Genomic DNA, 15,112 nt, shown 5'->3' with positions numbered 1-15,112 from the left:
AAAAAATTCTCAATATACACTTAAAAGAAATATTTAAAAATCATCTATTAATTTTGTAAGTCAGTCGAGCATTCATTAATCAAGTCAAATTCATTGTTAATAAACTTATTTATTTATTTATTATTTTTGTGTTTGAATACGATTTGATAATAATTATTAAAAATGTTTATGAGGTGGTTTGAGTTAGTTTTTAGACAAAAATTTATCTAATCTAAAAGTAAATTTATCTAATTTAAAAGTAAATTTATCTATTGACAAAAAAGTATAAGCAGTTTTGATTCAATTTTATGCAGTTTAATTTAAATTAATTATATATATATATATATATATATATATAATATATTTGATCTATAATATATTAAAATTTTATATAATAAAATAAGAATAATCAAATATGATTAAAATAAAATACTTAAAATAAATAAGTTAAATTAAATTAATAAATAATATTAAAAAATAAGTTTGGATGAATAATAAAATTAAAATAAATAAATAAAGCATTAAAATATATAATTAAACAATTCAATTCTCTTTAGATTGCTATCATTCTAAAATTTGAACGTTTTTACAAAATTACATTAAAACCTTCATTATTATTTGATCTTTTGCAATTTTCTATTTCTTTTAATTGGTTTACAAATTCTTTTAAATCAGTTTGGATTTCAACCCTCTAATAACTATTAAAATTTCATACAAAATACTAAGAATTAAAAATTAAACTTCAATATTGACATTTAAAGTAGTAATATTTTTTTTCTAATTGAGTTAGGATTTATGGAGCATTTGTTTATAAATTCATTAATATAAAATATACACATTATAGAGTGTTTTTTATTTTTTTTTAATATATTAGAGATTGTAATGAGACTACTTGACACATAGTAACCACTAAAATGAATTGTTTATTGTTTAAGTTTTGTTTGTACTTATTCACACTTTGTTTGTGATAAGTTAAGCATTTGTTTTTTAATTGTGATTGGCAACACAAAGAAAATAAAATAAAAGCAGTACAGCAACCACCATGAGATGGTTCAGGTATTATCAGTTGACACCAATGTCCTAAAGGAATTTGCAGACCTCTCTTCCATATTCCTCTCGTCTTTTCATTTTCTCTCCTGATCAATATTCCCCTCTCTCTCCTACCTGGATTCTCTTCTCTCTCTACATATAAATATACAAACAAACCCATATTTTGAAGACAAACATTTTCAAAGGAAGAAAAAAAATGAGTAGTAGCTGTGGAAGAGAAGGTGTAGGAGGAGCAGTGAGACAGTATATAAGATCAAAAGTCCCTCGTTTGAGATGGACTCCTGAACTTCACCGTTGCTTCGTTACGGCCATTCATACCCTTGGAGGCCATCATAGTTAGTTTCTTCGTTTCTTTTTTCTAATCTCTCTTATTCTTATGGATCCTTCTCTTACAGTTTCTTCTCTTCCTCTTTGCAGAGGCTACTCCTAAACTTGTTCTTCAGCTTATGGATGTAAAAGGTCTCACCATTTCACATGTCAAAAGCCATCTCCAGATGTACAGAAGTATGAGAGGTGAAATGGGAAGACAAGGTCAATATTCTCTCTTTCATGTCCTATCAAAAACATATGTGCATGCTTTGTTTTTGTTTCTGTTTCTGTTTCTGCATTGAATGCAACACTATTGTTCTTTCTTCTCTTAGTAACTATTTGAACTCACAAAACAAACTTTTCTTTATGCAAAACCGGGAAATCTAAAACTAAAACTACGGAACTCATTTATTACTCCCTTTTTGCATTTAGTTCATGCCAAAACAGTGTAACAAGGATATAAAAAATTCATGTCCTTGTAAATTTTCTTCTAATGGTATATACATTTTCATGAAATCAACACCATTTAAAGTATATCTCTATCATTGATGTTCATGTTCTTCAGGTAGAACAAGTTCACAACATAGAAACCAATGCTTTGAAGATCATGACGATGGATGTGTTGATGAAGTGAATGAGCATTCATGTTCAAAACTCATAAGAGAAGAATCTGATTCCTTCCTTGGCAACAGCAATATCTTCTCTAAAAGGTAACTTTGCTTTGCTTTGCTTTGCTTTGCTTAGCTTTACCCTTGAAACAATAATTTCAAACTTTTCACACACAAAAATAAAGTTAATGGTATAAAAGTGGGAGAGAAACAAAAAGGATTATAGGTATTTGGTTGATCTTTTACTTTTCTGAGCTACAATTACTTTAACTTTATTATTATTATTAATATTATTATTGTTTCTCGAAAAATTCCTTTGGATTTGGATAATAGTATTGTGCTACTGTTTGTGATCAGAGCTCGAATCGAGAGAAGTTCTACAACAATTAGTCTGGTGCAATGCAGCGAAAGAAGAAGAATATGTGATGATGATGATGATGGTGGTGCAGTAACAATAACAAATCCGTACCGCTTTTATGACCATGAACTGCTGCACAAGAAAAAAGGAATAAAAGAGGAAGAAAAGTTTTATGGATGGCAGAGAAAGATTCAACCACATTTTGGCATCACTTCTTTCAAATCTCCGAACCAACCATCTCATTTCTCTCAGGTGAGTGAGAGTCAATTACTCCTATTTTTTTTTATTTTTCTTAACTTGAACAAACAAGTTGAGTGTTGCGTTGGTTTTAGGTTTTATTTCACTGCATGCTATAGCTATAGCTATAGCTATATCTATACCTATAACTATAGTAGCAGTATATACTCATTTCCTAACACTTTCACTTTTGATCAGTAAGATCTTAATCTTACGTTTTGCCCTTAAACTTTGGGATCCACGTTAATGCCAAACTGTTGGTTTTTCAGCTGCTATTGCATTCTCTTATCCTTTAGAATGTTTTCTATATATTTATGTGACACTTTGCTTCTACTGTTGTGAAAAGGTATGTTTACATTATTATTGATTCTAGATAGGGGTGGCAAATAGTGTCAGCCTGTAGTGGTTGTGTCCGTTTTGCCCTAATTTTTTCGCAGAGGTGGACCAAAGTTTAGGTCTTCATCCTTTATTATGTCCGCTCTATTTTACCCGTTCTTTTGCAGACACAGACATTATCATAATTTCATAATTTTTTTTTGTAATTTTTTAGATTTTAAAAGGACAGTGCCAGCTAAATCGTCCTAGGCATTTATAAGTAGTTTTTAGATTTGTACTCTTAATTGTTCGTCCTTTTTTTTCTTTTGGTACTGGTCTAAAATGGGTGGTTACTATTAGTTTGTTAGTTACATTATTCTAGATGGAGTTGGTTTTTTGAAAAACACGTTTGAAATTAAGTGAGAAATTGTCAACATAAATATTAATATTATATATGTAACAATTAATCAGCCTAAAAAAGTGGTTAGAATTTTTTGGGCCCTTTGTACTTTTATTTTGGAAAGCTTAGTATGTATGTGTATGTTGTTTTTTTACAGGTTGGTAATGGGAATGAGAAAAGGAGGGGTTCATGGTCAATGAATGGAGTTATGAAAACTGACAAAGCACATGTAGAAGTTGAAAGTGAAGGAGGAGATGAGTTGTCATTGTCACTAACATTGCAAAATGGTTCAGCTCAGACAAGTAATGGTTGTTATTCGGCAAGTGAAATCAGTGAGGCAATTTCATGCTGGACAACTCCTCCTAAAGACTGCTATAGAACATCTAGTAGTGTTAAAGAAAAGATTAATTTAGACCTATCTTTAGCCATATGTGGTAATTGATTTGATGCTACTTTAATGTAGGATTTTTCTCTTTATTCTCTTTGTGCTACTTTTCTTGTTCCCTATTCACTGCTTCGTTGGTTGGCTTTTTAATTACAATTCTAGAATTCTAGTTTATTTTTAATGTGTTTTTTTGGTTTTATCTAGACCTTTTAGAAATTATTAATAGCTATATAAATGGAGTAGTATCTATTGGAATAGTTATAAAGCAATGTTATCCAAAAATTGTGTTACCTAGTTGATTGCTAACGGAGTCTATTGGAATACTTTAAGTATGTTTATTTCTACGTGAACATCTCCTTTTAAACATTTCTTAAATCTATATATACCCTAGTTAGTGTTTGTTGGTGTATAAATTGAAGAAGATGAAGATGGAAAAACACTGAGAATAATAAATACACACATCCACCGCATATGATGCATACATTCAGTACTACATTGATCGGTTGTATATTACTGTTGACAGCTATACTGTTTATATATATATAATTTCTAGTTAGATTAAGCTTAACTATAACTACTATTAGTGAATATGAATTATTTCTAACATCATCCTTTAATGCATTCAATTAATCAAAATTAACATCAATTATATCCCTCAAGTGAAGAAATTGATCAGTCTTTATTGCTTTTGTCAGAACATTTGTGAGTTGCTTTTGAATGTTACAGTGCATAACTTCTAGCACTCCATTCTGAACCCGACTTCTTAGAAAATGATACCTAGTCTCAATATGATTGCTTGACAAGATTGATTGTTATCAATCATCAGCTTTAGAGGCTTGTTTACTTTGATCTTCATATCCTGTATTAAATTCAAAATCCAAACAGCTTGACATGCAGCCACAACACCTGCAATATATTCAGCTTACAGGTTGACAAAATAATAATCGGTTGCTTCTTAGAACACCAATAAATAAGACTTACCATATAATTAAACAAATATCTAAAAATACTTCTTATGTCATCTCTCTCTCTACACCAATCAGAGTCTGAGTAACACATCAGTTATGAATTAGCCTTTTCATTAAAAGGGACCAAAACTCCATACTTTAGAGTCCCCCTTAATATACCTCAGAATCCTTACAGCAGCTTGGTAATGAGACCACTTCGGTTTACTCATGAACCTACTAAATATTCCAACTGCATAGCAAATATCATGTATGGTAGCATCTACATCATCACCCTTAGTATCAGAATCCAATTTGTGATTTGTTTCTGAAGGTGTGACCGCAACCTTACAATTCAGCAGCTCAAATCTCTTCAGAAGTTTAAGTTCATACTTCAGTTGATGCAAAATGATACCCTTCTTAGAGTACATAATCTCCATATCTAGAAAATATGTCATATTTCCTAGATCAGTTATCTCAAACTCATTCATCAGCACTTTCTTGAACTTAGTTAACTCATGTTCACAACTTCCTGCTAGCAATATGTCATCAACATACAGACATATTATAATCATATTGCCTACAGAAGTATGCTGAACATAGACACCATACTCTATCTCACATTTTATGTATCCTTGAAGCTTGAAAACTGAATCAATTTTCAGATTTCAAGCTTTAGGAGCTTGTTTCAGTCCATACAATACTTTATGTAACATGTACACAACTCCTTCCTGATTCTTTTTCATAAACCCAAGAGGTTATGACACATATACCTCTTCTTGCAATGGACCGTTCAGAAATGCAGATTCACGTCCAAATGCATCAGAGGTCAATTCCTTTTAGCAGTTATCGTAATCGCCAATCTGATTGTCTTATGTCTCGCTATAGGAGCAAACACCTCAAGGTAGTTTAACCCAGATTTGTGTAGAAAACCTCTTGCCACTAACCTTGCTTTGTGTTTGTCGATTGATCCATTTGGCTTTAATTTCACCTTGAAAACTCATATGACGCTGATGGGTTTCTTGTCCTTTGGAAGCTCAATCAACTTCCAAGTCTTGTTATTTTCTATAGCCTCAAGTTCTTCTTTCATGGCCTTCGGCCACACTTTCTTCATGAGTGTTTCTTCAGTACTCACTAGTTCAGAGTTTACTAACATGAAACACTGAATGACTTCTCCTTCAGAGTCTACTTCAGTATCTTGCAGTATATTAAACTCTGCAAATCTTCTTGGAATATTTATGATTCTTTATTGTCTCTAAACTTGTTCAGAATCTTCTACGGGCGCTGGAGTAGTATCAGATGCTAGAACCCCAGAAGTACCACCTTTAGATTCTGGAATATTCCCAAAGTCTGGATCTCCACCAGAGTCTGAATCACCATCGAAATCTAGATCAGAATCAAATTCACCTTCAGAGTCGGACTCTCCTTCAGAGTCACCTTCAGAATCATCTTCTGATTATGACTCATCTTTAGAACCTTCATATTTTAAAGTATCTTCAGAAGTTAACTCACTAGAGTTGGATTGAGATTTACTCCAATCCCACGCTCCTGATTCCTTCACAATGACATCTCTACTGATATCAAGCTTGTTAGTGACAGGATAATAGAGCTTATAAGCAGATGTACTATGGTACCCTCCAAGCAAGATAACTCTGCTTCTGTCATCCAACTTGATTCTCTTAGCATCTGGAACATGTTTGAAACAAACAGAACCAAACACCTTCAAATGGCTCACACTTTGATTATCTTCTATGCACTTCTCTAAAGGAACAATTTCCTACAGCTTATTGGTTGGACATCAGTTGAGCATATATGCCACAGTGGCAACAACTTCTCTTCATAAGGTGTGAGGTAGCTTCTTCTCCTTTAGCATGCTCCTTGTTCAAGGAAAGTTCGGTTTTTTCTTTAAGCAAGACCATTGTGTTGAGGAGTGTATGGAGCAGTCACCTCATGCTCAATTTCATTCTCCTCACAGAACTTTCTGAACTCTATAGAGTTATACTCACCTCCACCATCAATTTTGAGAACTTTCATCTTCTGACCACTCTAATTCTCAGCCTTGATTCTGAATTTCTTAAATTCAGCAAATACCTCGTGTTTGAACTTTATAAGGGATACCCACGTCATCCTTGTGAACTCATTAACAAATGACACAAAGTATTTATTCCCTCCAAGTGAAGGTACTGGAAATGGTCCACACACAATAGACCGCACCACACTGAGAGCATGTTTTGCTCTTGGAGGCATTTTAGATGCAAATGGCAATATTGGTTGCTTCCCTCTCATGCATACATTGCATGACTTCTTTGGCTTATAAATTGCAGGAATTCCATGTACCATCTTCTTTGAGTCAAACGCACTAAGCTACTGAAGTTTAGATGACCAAATCTTTTGTGCCACAACTAACTTTCCTTCACAACACTTGTTGCACTAAAGCATTCAGAGTCTGCAATTTTATCATTCACTTTGAATGTTCTATTCCTCCCCTGTTCTGACTTCATAATCAACTTCTTATTACTGTCATACAACTTTAAAAGGTTGTCCTTCAAGGTAATTGAAAATCCTTTCTCAATTAATTGACCTACACTCATCAGGTTGCTTTCATGCCAGGAACATACCACACATTCTGAATCAATGTTGTTTTACCATTATTCAGAACTACTTTGACATTTTCCATACCTTTAGCATTGAGGTATTTATCATCAGCACATCTTATCTTTGTCCTCTTTCTAGAGTCAAAATCAACCAGCCATTTCTTATTTCCAGTAAGATGATTTGAGTAGCCAATGTCCATATACCCTCAGACTGTCAAATATGCATCATCTGATTCATAAGTCATCAATAACACTGATTCATCATCAAAATTTCTTGGCTACATTTGCTTCTTTTGACTCCCTTTCCTTATTTGACCAGCAATCAGCAGCGAAGTGGCCAAACTTCTTACAACAGCAACATTGGACTTTCCTCTTGTCATACTTCTCATTCACCTTCTGAGCATTCTTCTTCCTTTAAGAAGTTTAGGTTTCTGACTTTTGAACACCATCAGATCTCTTCTCGGCTTCTGACCAAGACTTTTTTTGATATTTCTTACCAGAAGTTGCTTTCATAGTCTGCTGATCTACCTCCATTTTAGAGTTTTTCTCAGTCAGATGCAACTCTTGTGCCTCTAGACTGCTTTGCAGCTCTTCAATTCTCATGGTGCTAAGATCCTTAGAATGTTCAATTGCTACCACAATGTAATCAAACTAAGGAGTAAGAGACTTAAAGTTATACTTTCTTCAGATAGAGTTTCTTTACACGACTTCGTCTCATTTGTGATCAGAATTACTCTAGAGATGTAGTCAGGTACCTTCTCATTGTTCTTCATGCTGAGATACTCATACTGCTTATGTAGAGATAGAAGTTTTACCTTCATCACTGATGCATCACCTTCGTAGCATCGTACTAGTGTGTCAGCCTTCGTCGTCGTCGAATAAGCGATTTTCTCAAACACATTCACATTCACACACTGATGGATGTAGAACAACGCCTTCTGATCTTCTTTCTCAGATCACGCTGAGCATTCATCTGCGCGTCTGTTGTATTTTCTGGAAGTGCAATCGGAACGTAATCGTCGTTGATGAGATAAAGAACATCTTGAGCGTCAAACAGCACACGCATCTGAATCATCCACCGGTTTCAGTTCTTCCCATCGAACACTGGAAGCTTAGTACTAAAATTACCGTTTCCGTTCATCTTCAATCTTGTGCAAATCACTCAGATTTAACCAAACACTAGTGTTTCTCAATCCCGTGGAATCAAGAAATGTGATTCTGTTACGATTCCGATTAGAAATTCAACACGAATTCAAGAAACAAAATCAATCATACAACGCATCACCGTTCACTTGTTTTTCCCTGTGTTTTCCTGTGGACCTGAACCAGATTCTGATACCAATTGTTGGTGCATAAGGTGAAGAAGATGAAAATGAAAGAAGAGAGAGAATAACAAATTTTCAGTACTCTTACAAAACGGTTACAGTAAATAATTACATTCATCCAATATTCCGTTGTATATTAGTGTTAACAGCTACATTGATTATATATACAAATAATAATGCCATATAGACATAATACTATTATTCATTAGTTAAGTTAATTTTAACTAAAACTAATAATTATTTATAGCAGAGTTCTCCACGTCTCAAGTTCAATGCGCAAAATGCTTCATGAAATTTTCATCATAGTTTGATAAAATATCACAAGCTAGTTTGGATGAGAAATTGCTGATTAACTGTATGTTTGGCTTGGAGATAAATTTAACCAAATTACAGTACCGATGACTTTTTTTTTAATGTTTTAACACATAGATTTAGACAAAATTGTACTTCGCTGCAGCTATGTCAAATTTAGCATCAATCCAAATGTACACCAAATATCCAAACAGGTCAAAAGCTTTGCCCCAAGCAACAATAGTATATTTATTTGGGAGTTTGGAAGGAATGAGAGGAAAGACTTAAAAATAAAAATAAAAAAGTGGTTGAATGAAAAGAATGAAGTGATTTAATAGGGAGGAGTTTGAGAGTTTATTTTTATTCAAGAAGAATTTTTATAAATTGTTCAAATATACTCTATGTTATAATATTTTAAAAATTAAAAATATGTTAATGATAAATATTTAGTTATCATTCTATAAAACAATATTGTTTTATTTTCTTCAATTTGGGGTGTATGTAATTTAACGTACTAATTTGTTCTATTTCATTCTATCACATTATTAAAAAAAACACAACAAATTTGTTCTATTATATTCCGTTCAACTCACCCTCATTCCATCGTATATTATTCTGTTTCTCTCCGTTCAAATCTATTAATTGGTCTTGAGAGTTTTTCCAGAATTGCATGCGAGCCCAGTGATGCATATTAGAGAATAATGACTAATTTTCATTCTATTTAATGAATGTAAGACTTGTTCTCTGACTCCCCCTCAAGTTTTATTGGCTGACTTGTTCCTAAGACTCCCTCTCACGTTTTATTCGCGTGATGCATATTTGGATGAGTGGTTTACTTGAAAAATCATGGTGAATTGCCTTGATTTTGTTAACCTCTCATCCAATGTTTCAGATTGTAGACAATGAGAGGGTGATTAAAAAGTTTAAAGAAGACATTATGACGATTTTATAGACTTGGGGCTTCTCGGAATTTTCTCCCCTTCTAGATAATCTAAGTTTTTTTTTATCAAACAAGATATTCTAAGATGAAAATGGAATCTTAATCTCCTAAAAGAATATAAAGAGAATGTCCTACTAATATTTAAGACGCATACTTGTCAAACGGTTATTACTCCTTCAAGAATCATGGGAACCCTCAACATCAACACATAATTGAAAAAAACGACAGCTACTATTTTCATTCTTTAAGCAACGTTACATAACACAAACCACTGAATAAACGAATGGAAGAAAGCCAGTAACGGCTTCAGCTGTGAATAAAGCTATATTCTGCTTGAATTCACAAATCACAATTAATAACAAGTTAGCCACATCATAAATAGGTGGAGTAAAGCAAAAGTACCACAGCTTTAACTTGTTAGTAGCAAGTGGGAGAAAAATAGTACATTGGGAGGGATTTCATTACACTGATGGTTCTTTCAATTTCCATTTGCATGGTCATAAGAAACCCACCAGATATTTCCAGGATAACAATCTGACATTGATAATGCAACCGTGCCACCTACTTATAGAATCAGTCATTCTCATTGAGCCACAAACCCTTCCTTAGTATTAGAATTAAGAGCCTTGACGCAGAGTTTAGGCTTAGTACTAACAAGGTTGCTAGGAAGAACAGAAACAGCAGCCACTAGGGACCCATTAGGTACTCCAGAGAGGGGTAGAACCTCAACAAGAACAGATAGCTGCAAAACAAAGTGTAATGTTTGGTGAAATGTGGATACCAAGAGTTATAATTTGTTTAATGCAGTACAATACAACATCTTTTTACCACTGGAGATCTGAGATCCACTACTGAATCTTTCACAACATGATTGACAGCAGTAGCCACTATTTCGAAGCATTTATTGCGGTCCAGCAAACTGTTAGAACCATTTAAATTTTCTTTGGCAGTCTTCATCTCTTCAATACCTCTTCGGTTAAATCCAACAGCAAACTACAGAGTCATTGCACATGCACATGATGCACATCAAACATATTTTCTAACATAATATTCTACTCTATAGCAGAAACATATATGTATGAATTAATTTGTCTGAAACTTATTTGGAACTATCTGTTTAAGAAATATTTATTTCATAATCTCTAAATCACTTAAGAAATATCTATTAAGATGTTAATGAATCCTTAAATACTAAGCCAGCATTCAGATATCAGTTTCATTAATATTGTAGCCTTTAAAGAAATGCTAGCTCTTCTTTGTATGTCAAGTGATGAGAGCTGCCAATGAGTCCAAAGATGCTCTCATTAGCTTATGAAAAACATGACTCATTTGCGACTAAAAGATAATAATGAATTGAACCTTTAACGGTCGTCCTAGTTTGTCCTGTTTAGCATCCACAAATTGTTTAACAAGCACTGATACTACTTCATGCAGTTCTTTTTCATTCAAACTACAGGTACCTTGGATGGGCAAAATGCGATGGCACCAGCTGCAGCAGAGAAATTTGCAGACTATTAATACCAAAAAGAAGGGGGGATTTGTAGTATATGTCCATCAACCTGCATATATGACACAACTCCACCCAATACAAACAACTCAAAAATAGAATTCGCAGGTCCATATTTTTATCAATCATTCTAAAAGCTTATGCTCTGATGTGAGCGGGGTACTCACGAATGGCTGTTATGACTTTAAGGTTGGAAAAACAGAAATGAACATAGATTTTAATAGGGTAGCAGTAGTAACAACTACAGAAAAAAAGTGAGTATTTTGTATGATTTACAAATAATAAAGAATTGTGGCAATCTTTAAGTTGATGTTATAACTCTAATATAATCAGAGTTTGTATTATTTACTAATTTTTTTATACAAAAATCACACCATCTGCAAACTCGGGTTCTAACTCTGCCACCTTCAACTGAGGAAAAAGAAAGAACAAGAGCATGTCATTGTAAGCAATAGAATTAGAAAACAGTGAAAGAAAAGAACCATAGTATACAAAATGGACAATGACATCGAAGAATTATGAATGGAACAAGCAATACAAGAATATTGTAACTCAGCGTAGGAGCATGTCTAAGGGTTACAGGTGAAAGGCACCCCGCTCAGTCTACAACGAGGCATTAAGCCTCTACCAAGTATCAACTATGCCTCACCTAGGTAGATGACTAAGCATGAACAAGCACAAGAAGCGTCAATCACAGCAATACTTAAGACGTACGTAAAATAAAAGCTATTTACTTTTCATGAACCAATAGAAAACATGTAAATACAAATGAAGAAAAGAACACACAATCAAAGAATGCGGGAAAAACAGAAATAGTCTAGGCAAAGTTTCAAGAATACCACAAGCTAAACCCCTACCAAGACATCCTTAAAGCAAGAATGTTGTACAAGAAGATTGAAATGAAGCTTGATATATCAACTTTTTTTCTGTCAATTTTATTTTACTTAATGTACATTTTACATACAAAAATGGAGGAATGAGAAGGAGTAAACTAGTTCACATAATTGTTAACCACTTAGAGTCTGTTTGGATTGCCTTATTTAAGTTTATCTACTAGAATAAGTTTTGTGCGACTGTTTGAGAGAACTAATGAAAACAGCTTAGGACATGTGCATAAGCCGTTTTCAACTTATCTTCATAAGTTCTCCAAGATAGTTTTCAAAAATAGCTTATAGCTTATAGGAAAACAATTTAACTTTATTTATATTTTGCTATAGAGATATCTGACACATGTTATAAGCTACAAATTAAGATGTTTATCCAAGAAGGGCCTTACAACTTATCAATCCCCCCTTTTAGCTACCTATTAACTTGGCTAGAGTCCTCAAACAATTCTCTCTTATTCACATGATTGCTACCTTTTTCTTGCTAGCAAATTTTCTTTACTTCTTAATATATAGAAAATAAAAGTAGAAAACTCAATAGAAGGAAATCCTAATTGGGAGAGTCCCCAAAATGAAAACAGAGTCAAAATGTATGAGCAAAAGAGAATGGAGAGATGACAAGCTGTGAATCAGTTGGCCTAATTGTTAACCACTTACTATTAATCAATTCTCGCTTGTACCAACAACATATTGGCAGCGCTTAGCTATTCTTTTTAATAATTCTCTATTTAGCACCAACATTTCAAATTAAAAGTGTGTCCAATGTCCAATACATGACCCGGAGACATGGTTATACTCAATCACTTCTAAAATTATTGTTGAGGTGTCTATCTAGTGTCTGTGCCCCGTGTCTATTGCCTATGTTAGTGAAGATAATTGCCATTTCTTAATTCCTAGGGCGCATGTAAAAAGGGTTGAATGAAACTAGGGTCGTGAAAGACGGACTACTGCACAGGACCTAAAATTTGTCACGGTTAAAACGTACAGAGCCTCGTAAAATCTCTGTCACTATTAAAACATAATTAAATAAGGCCTCTAATTGTTTCATCATGTTTGAACTATGGCTAACTTAAACGGCTCTGAATGAAACACAGGAGGCGGCATGATTTGCATACTAAACAACAAACAGAACAATATTCAACTAGCCGAAGTTGATTTACTTACGCCGGCGAAGTTATCTTCCCAGACTCCAAAGCCTGAATAACACTAGATACAATTCCAACAGTATCTGGAAATGTATTTTTAGGAAAAATAAAAAGTACCAATCCATTTCTTATGAGTTTAACCAGAGAAAGATCGGTAACTCCTTCCTCTTTGACAGCAGTTTCTGGTGCGGATATTTTCCTTCTCTTGGAAGTAGTATCAGTTTTGTCGGAAGAGTGTTGATCGCCATTGATGAAGCTATGAAGGATTGTAATAGCTTCTTTAGTAGCGCTTTTCTCTCGCTCTAAAAATTGAAATTGAGGAATCAAGTAAAATTAGGTCAATGATTATGAATGAATGAGAGTAATAGAAGAAGAAGAAGAACATACTGATTGTACAGGTGATGAGAAAGGCGGAATGAGAGTGAGTGAGAAGAGAAGACGGAGCATTGTAGTCGAAGCGAGGGAGTCTGATTACGCCGGAATGCTGCTCCCAGGGTTTCATATCTTCTTTATCTTCGGTTATTCTCGTCGGCGGCGCGGTGGCGGTGACGGCGGCGTCCATTTCGACTCTCTCGGAAAACCTTTTTCTGGGATTAACTTCAATCCTCTTCCTCTTCTTTACCTTTGTTATTTACTTTATTTTATTTTATTTTATTTTATTTTATTTTTCGGGCACAAATTTACTTTTATTTTATTCTAGTCATTTTTCATTATCATTAAATATAAGTGATCTTATTTAATTAGTCATTTCTTAATTCCTCTTCCTCATCATTTTTTAAAACAATACAGTGGAGTAAAATAAATGTAATAAAACTAAGCTGATAATAAAATAAAGATTCATTTTTATTGTTTGAATATTGTTATGATGAACTTGAATAAATTTGTTCCTCAGTTAAAACTAGAAGGTACAAGGATATATAATAAAATTTCGCTTGATTTTATTATCAATTTATCAATCTAAACAATAGATTTCATCATATTTAATAAATCTAGATATAATTTTAGATTTTTGGAGCAAAGCCAAGACAACAAATTTAATTTATTTAAGTATATTCACATACATAAAAGGTTGAAAGAAAAATTTAATATTATTATTAATTTTAAAATGATTAAAGAAAATATAGTTGTGTGTCATACTATTTATGTTTTATTTGCTTCTTAAACAAACAACCGGTCATACTCCTTCTTTTCTGACCTCTTCAACACGTGGATACTCTTCAACACTCGCAATCTCTATAGCCTTTTTGACATTTGCAATTTGTCCAACATTAGAAGCTTTAGAGATCAATCAATTATCTATTATCTATTGTAGTTCACAAATTTTGATCGTAGAAACGGATTAATCACGAGCATAACATGAACGACAATCTTCTATTTAATCCACACGAATAAAATATGCAACGAGTAATTCTTTCGGCTACAATATTAGTTGTGATTGAATTGAAGTCTTAAAGAGAACACAAATTCTTAATCCTGTTGAGATATATAATATAATCCAAGTTGTATGAGGCCTAAGTCCAAAGTTAAGTGTATATAAATAAATATTTTGTAATTCAATTTTGTAACAGAGTCATTCTTCAATAATAGTAATCCTTATTTCATATTCTCTTTATTTCTCTCCTCACTAAAAGTGTCTTACGCACTATCGAATTGATATTTAGAGTTTCGGTTAGGTTCTTGATCGTGTTTTCAAGAAGCACATGTCGGTGATCGTGTTTTCGGGATTGTGGATTGTTAATCAATTCCTGCAATGATGAATGGTAAAAAAAAATGACATTTTGAATTCTCTTCCAGTTCTTGACGATAAAAATTGAATCTGATGGAGAAAACAGATGCAATCT

The 15,112-nt window shown here is 33.2% G+C and overlaps 2 protein-coding genes across 2 annotated transcripts; one reads left to right on the top strand and one right to left on the bottom strand.

Moving 5' to 3' along the window:
* The first annotated feature begins 970 nt into the window (after positions 1 to 970).
* On the top strand, positions 971 to 3,791 carry LOC127097711 (putative Myb family transcription factor At1g14600). Its single transcript, XM_051036205.1, has 5 exons — positions 971 to 1,364; positions 1,447 to 1,560; positions 1,904 to 2,048; positions 2,304 to 2,556; positions 3,414 to 3,791. Exons 1-5 carry the CDS (start codon positions 1,226 to 1,228, stop codon positions 3,696 to 3,698), a joined length of 936 nt encoding a protein of 311 aa, XP_050892162.1. The 5' UTR covers positions 971 to 1,225; the 3' UTR covers positions 3,699 to 3,791.
* A 6,156-nt stretch (positions 3,792 to 9,947) lies between these two features.
* Positions 9,948 to 13,929, bottom strand: LOC127097710 (uncharacterized). Its single transcript, XM_051036204.1, has 5 exons — positions 13,659 to 13,929; positions 13,291 to 13,573; positions 11,095 to 11,224; positions 10,564 to 10,728; positions 9,948 to 10,477 (listed from the first exon to the last, which is right to left on the bottom strand). Exons 1-5 carry the CDS (start codon positions 13,831 to 13,833, stop codon positions 10,319 to 10,321), a joined length of 912 nt encoding a protein of 303 aa, XP_050892161.1. The 5' UTR covers positions 13,834 to 13,929; the 3' UTR covers positions 9,948 to 10,318.
* Between the last annotated feature and the right edge of the window lie 1,183 nt (positions 13,930 to 15,112).

The sequence above is a fragment of the Lathyrus oleraceus genome, chromosome 6 (genome assembly GCF_024323335.1).
Source record: "Lathyrus oleraceus cultivar Zhongwan6 chromosome 6, CAAS_Psat_ZW6_1.0, whole genome shotgun sequence".
Taxonomy (NCBI): Eukaryota; Viridiplantae; Streptophyta; class Magnoliopsida; order Fabales; family Fabaceae; genus Lathyrus; species Lathyrus oleraceus.
The sequence above is the reverse complement of the archived record's forward strand: the minus strand, read 5'-3'. Positions and strand labels throughout refer to the sequence as shown.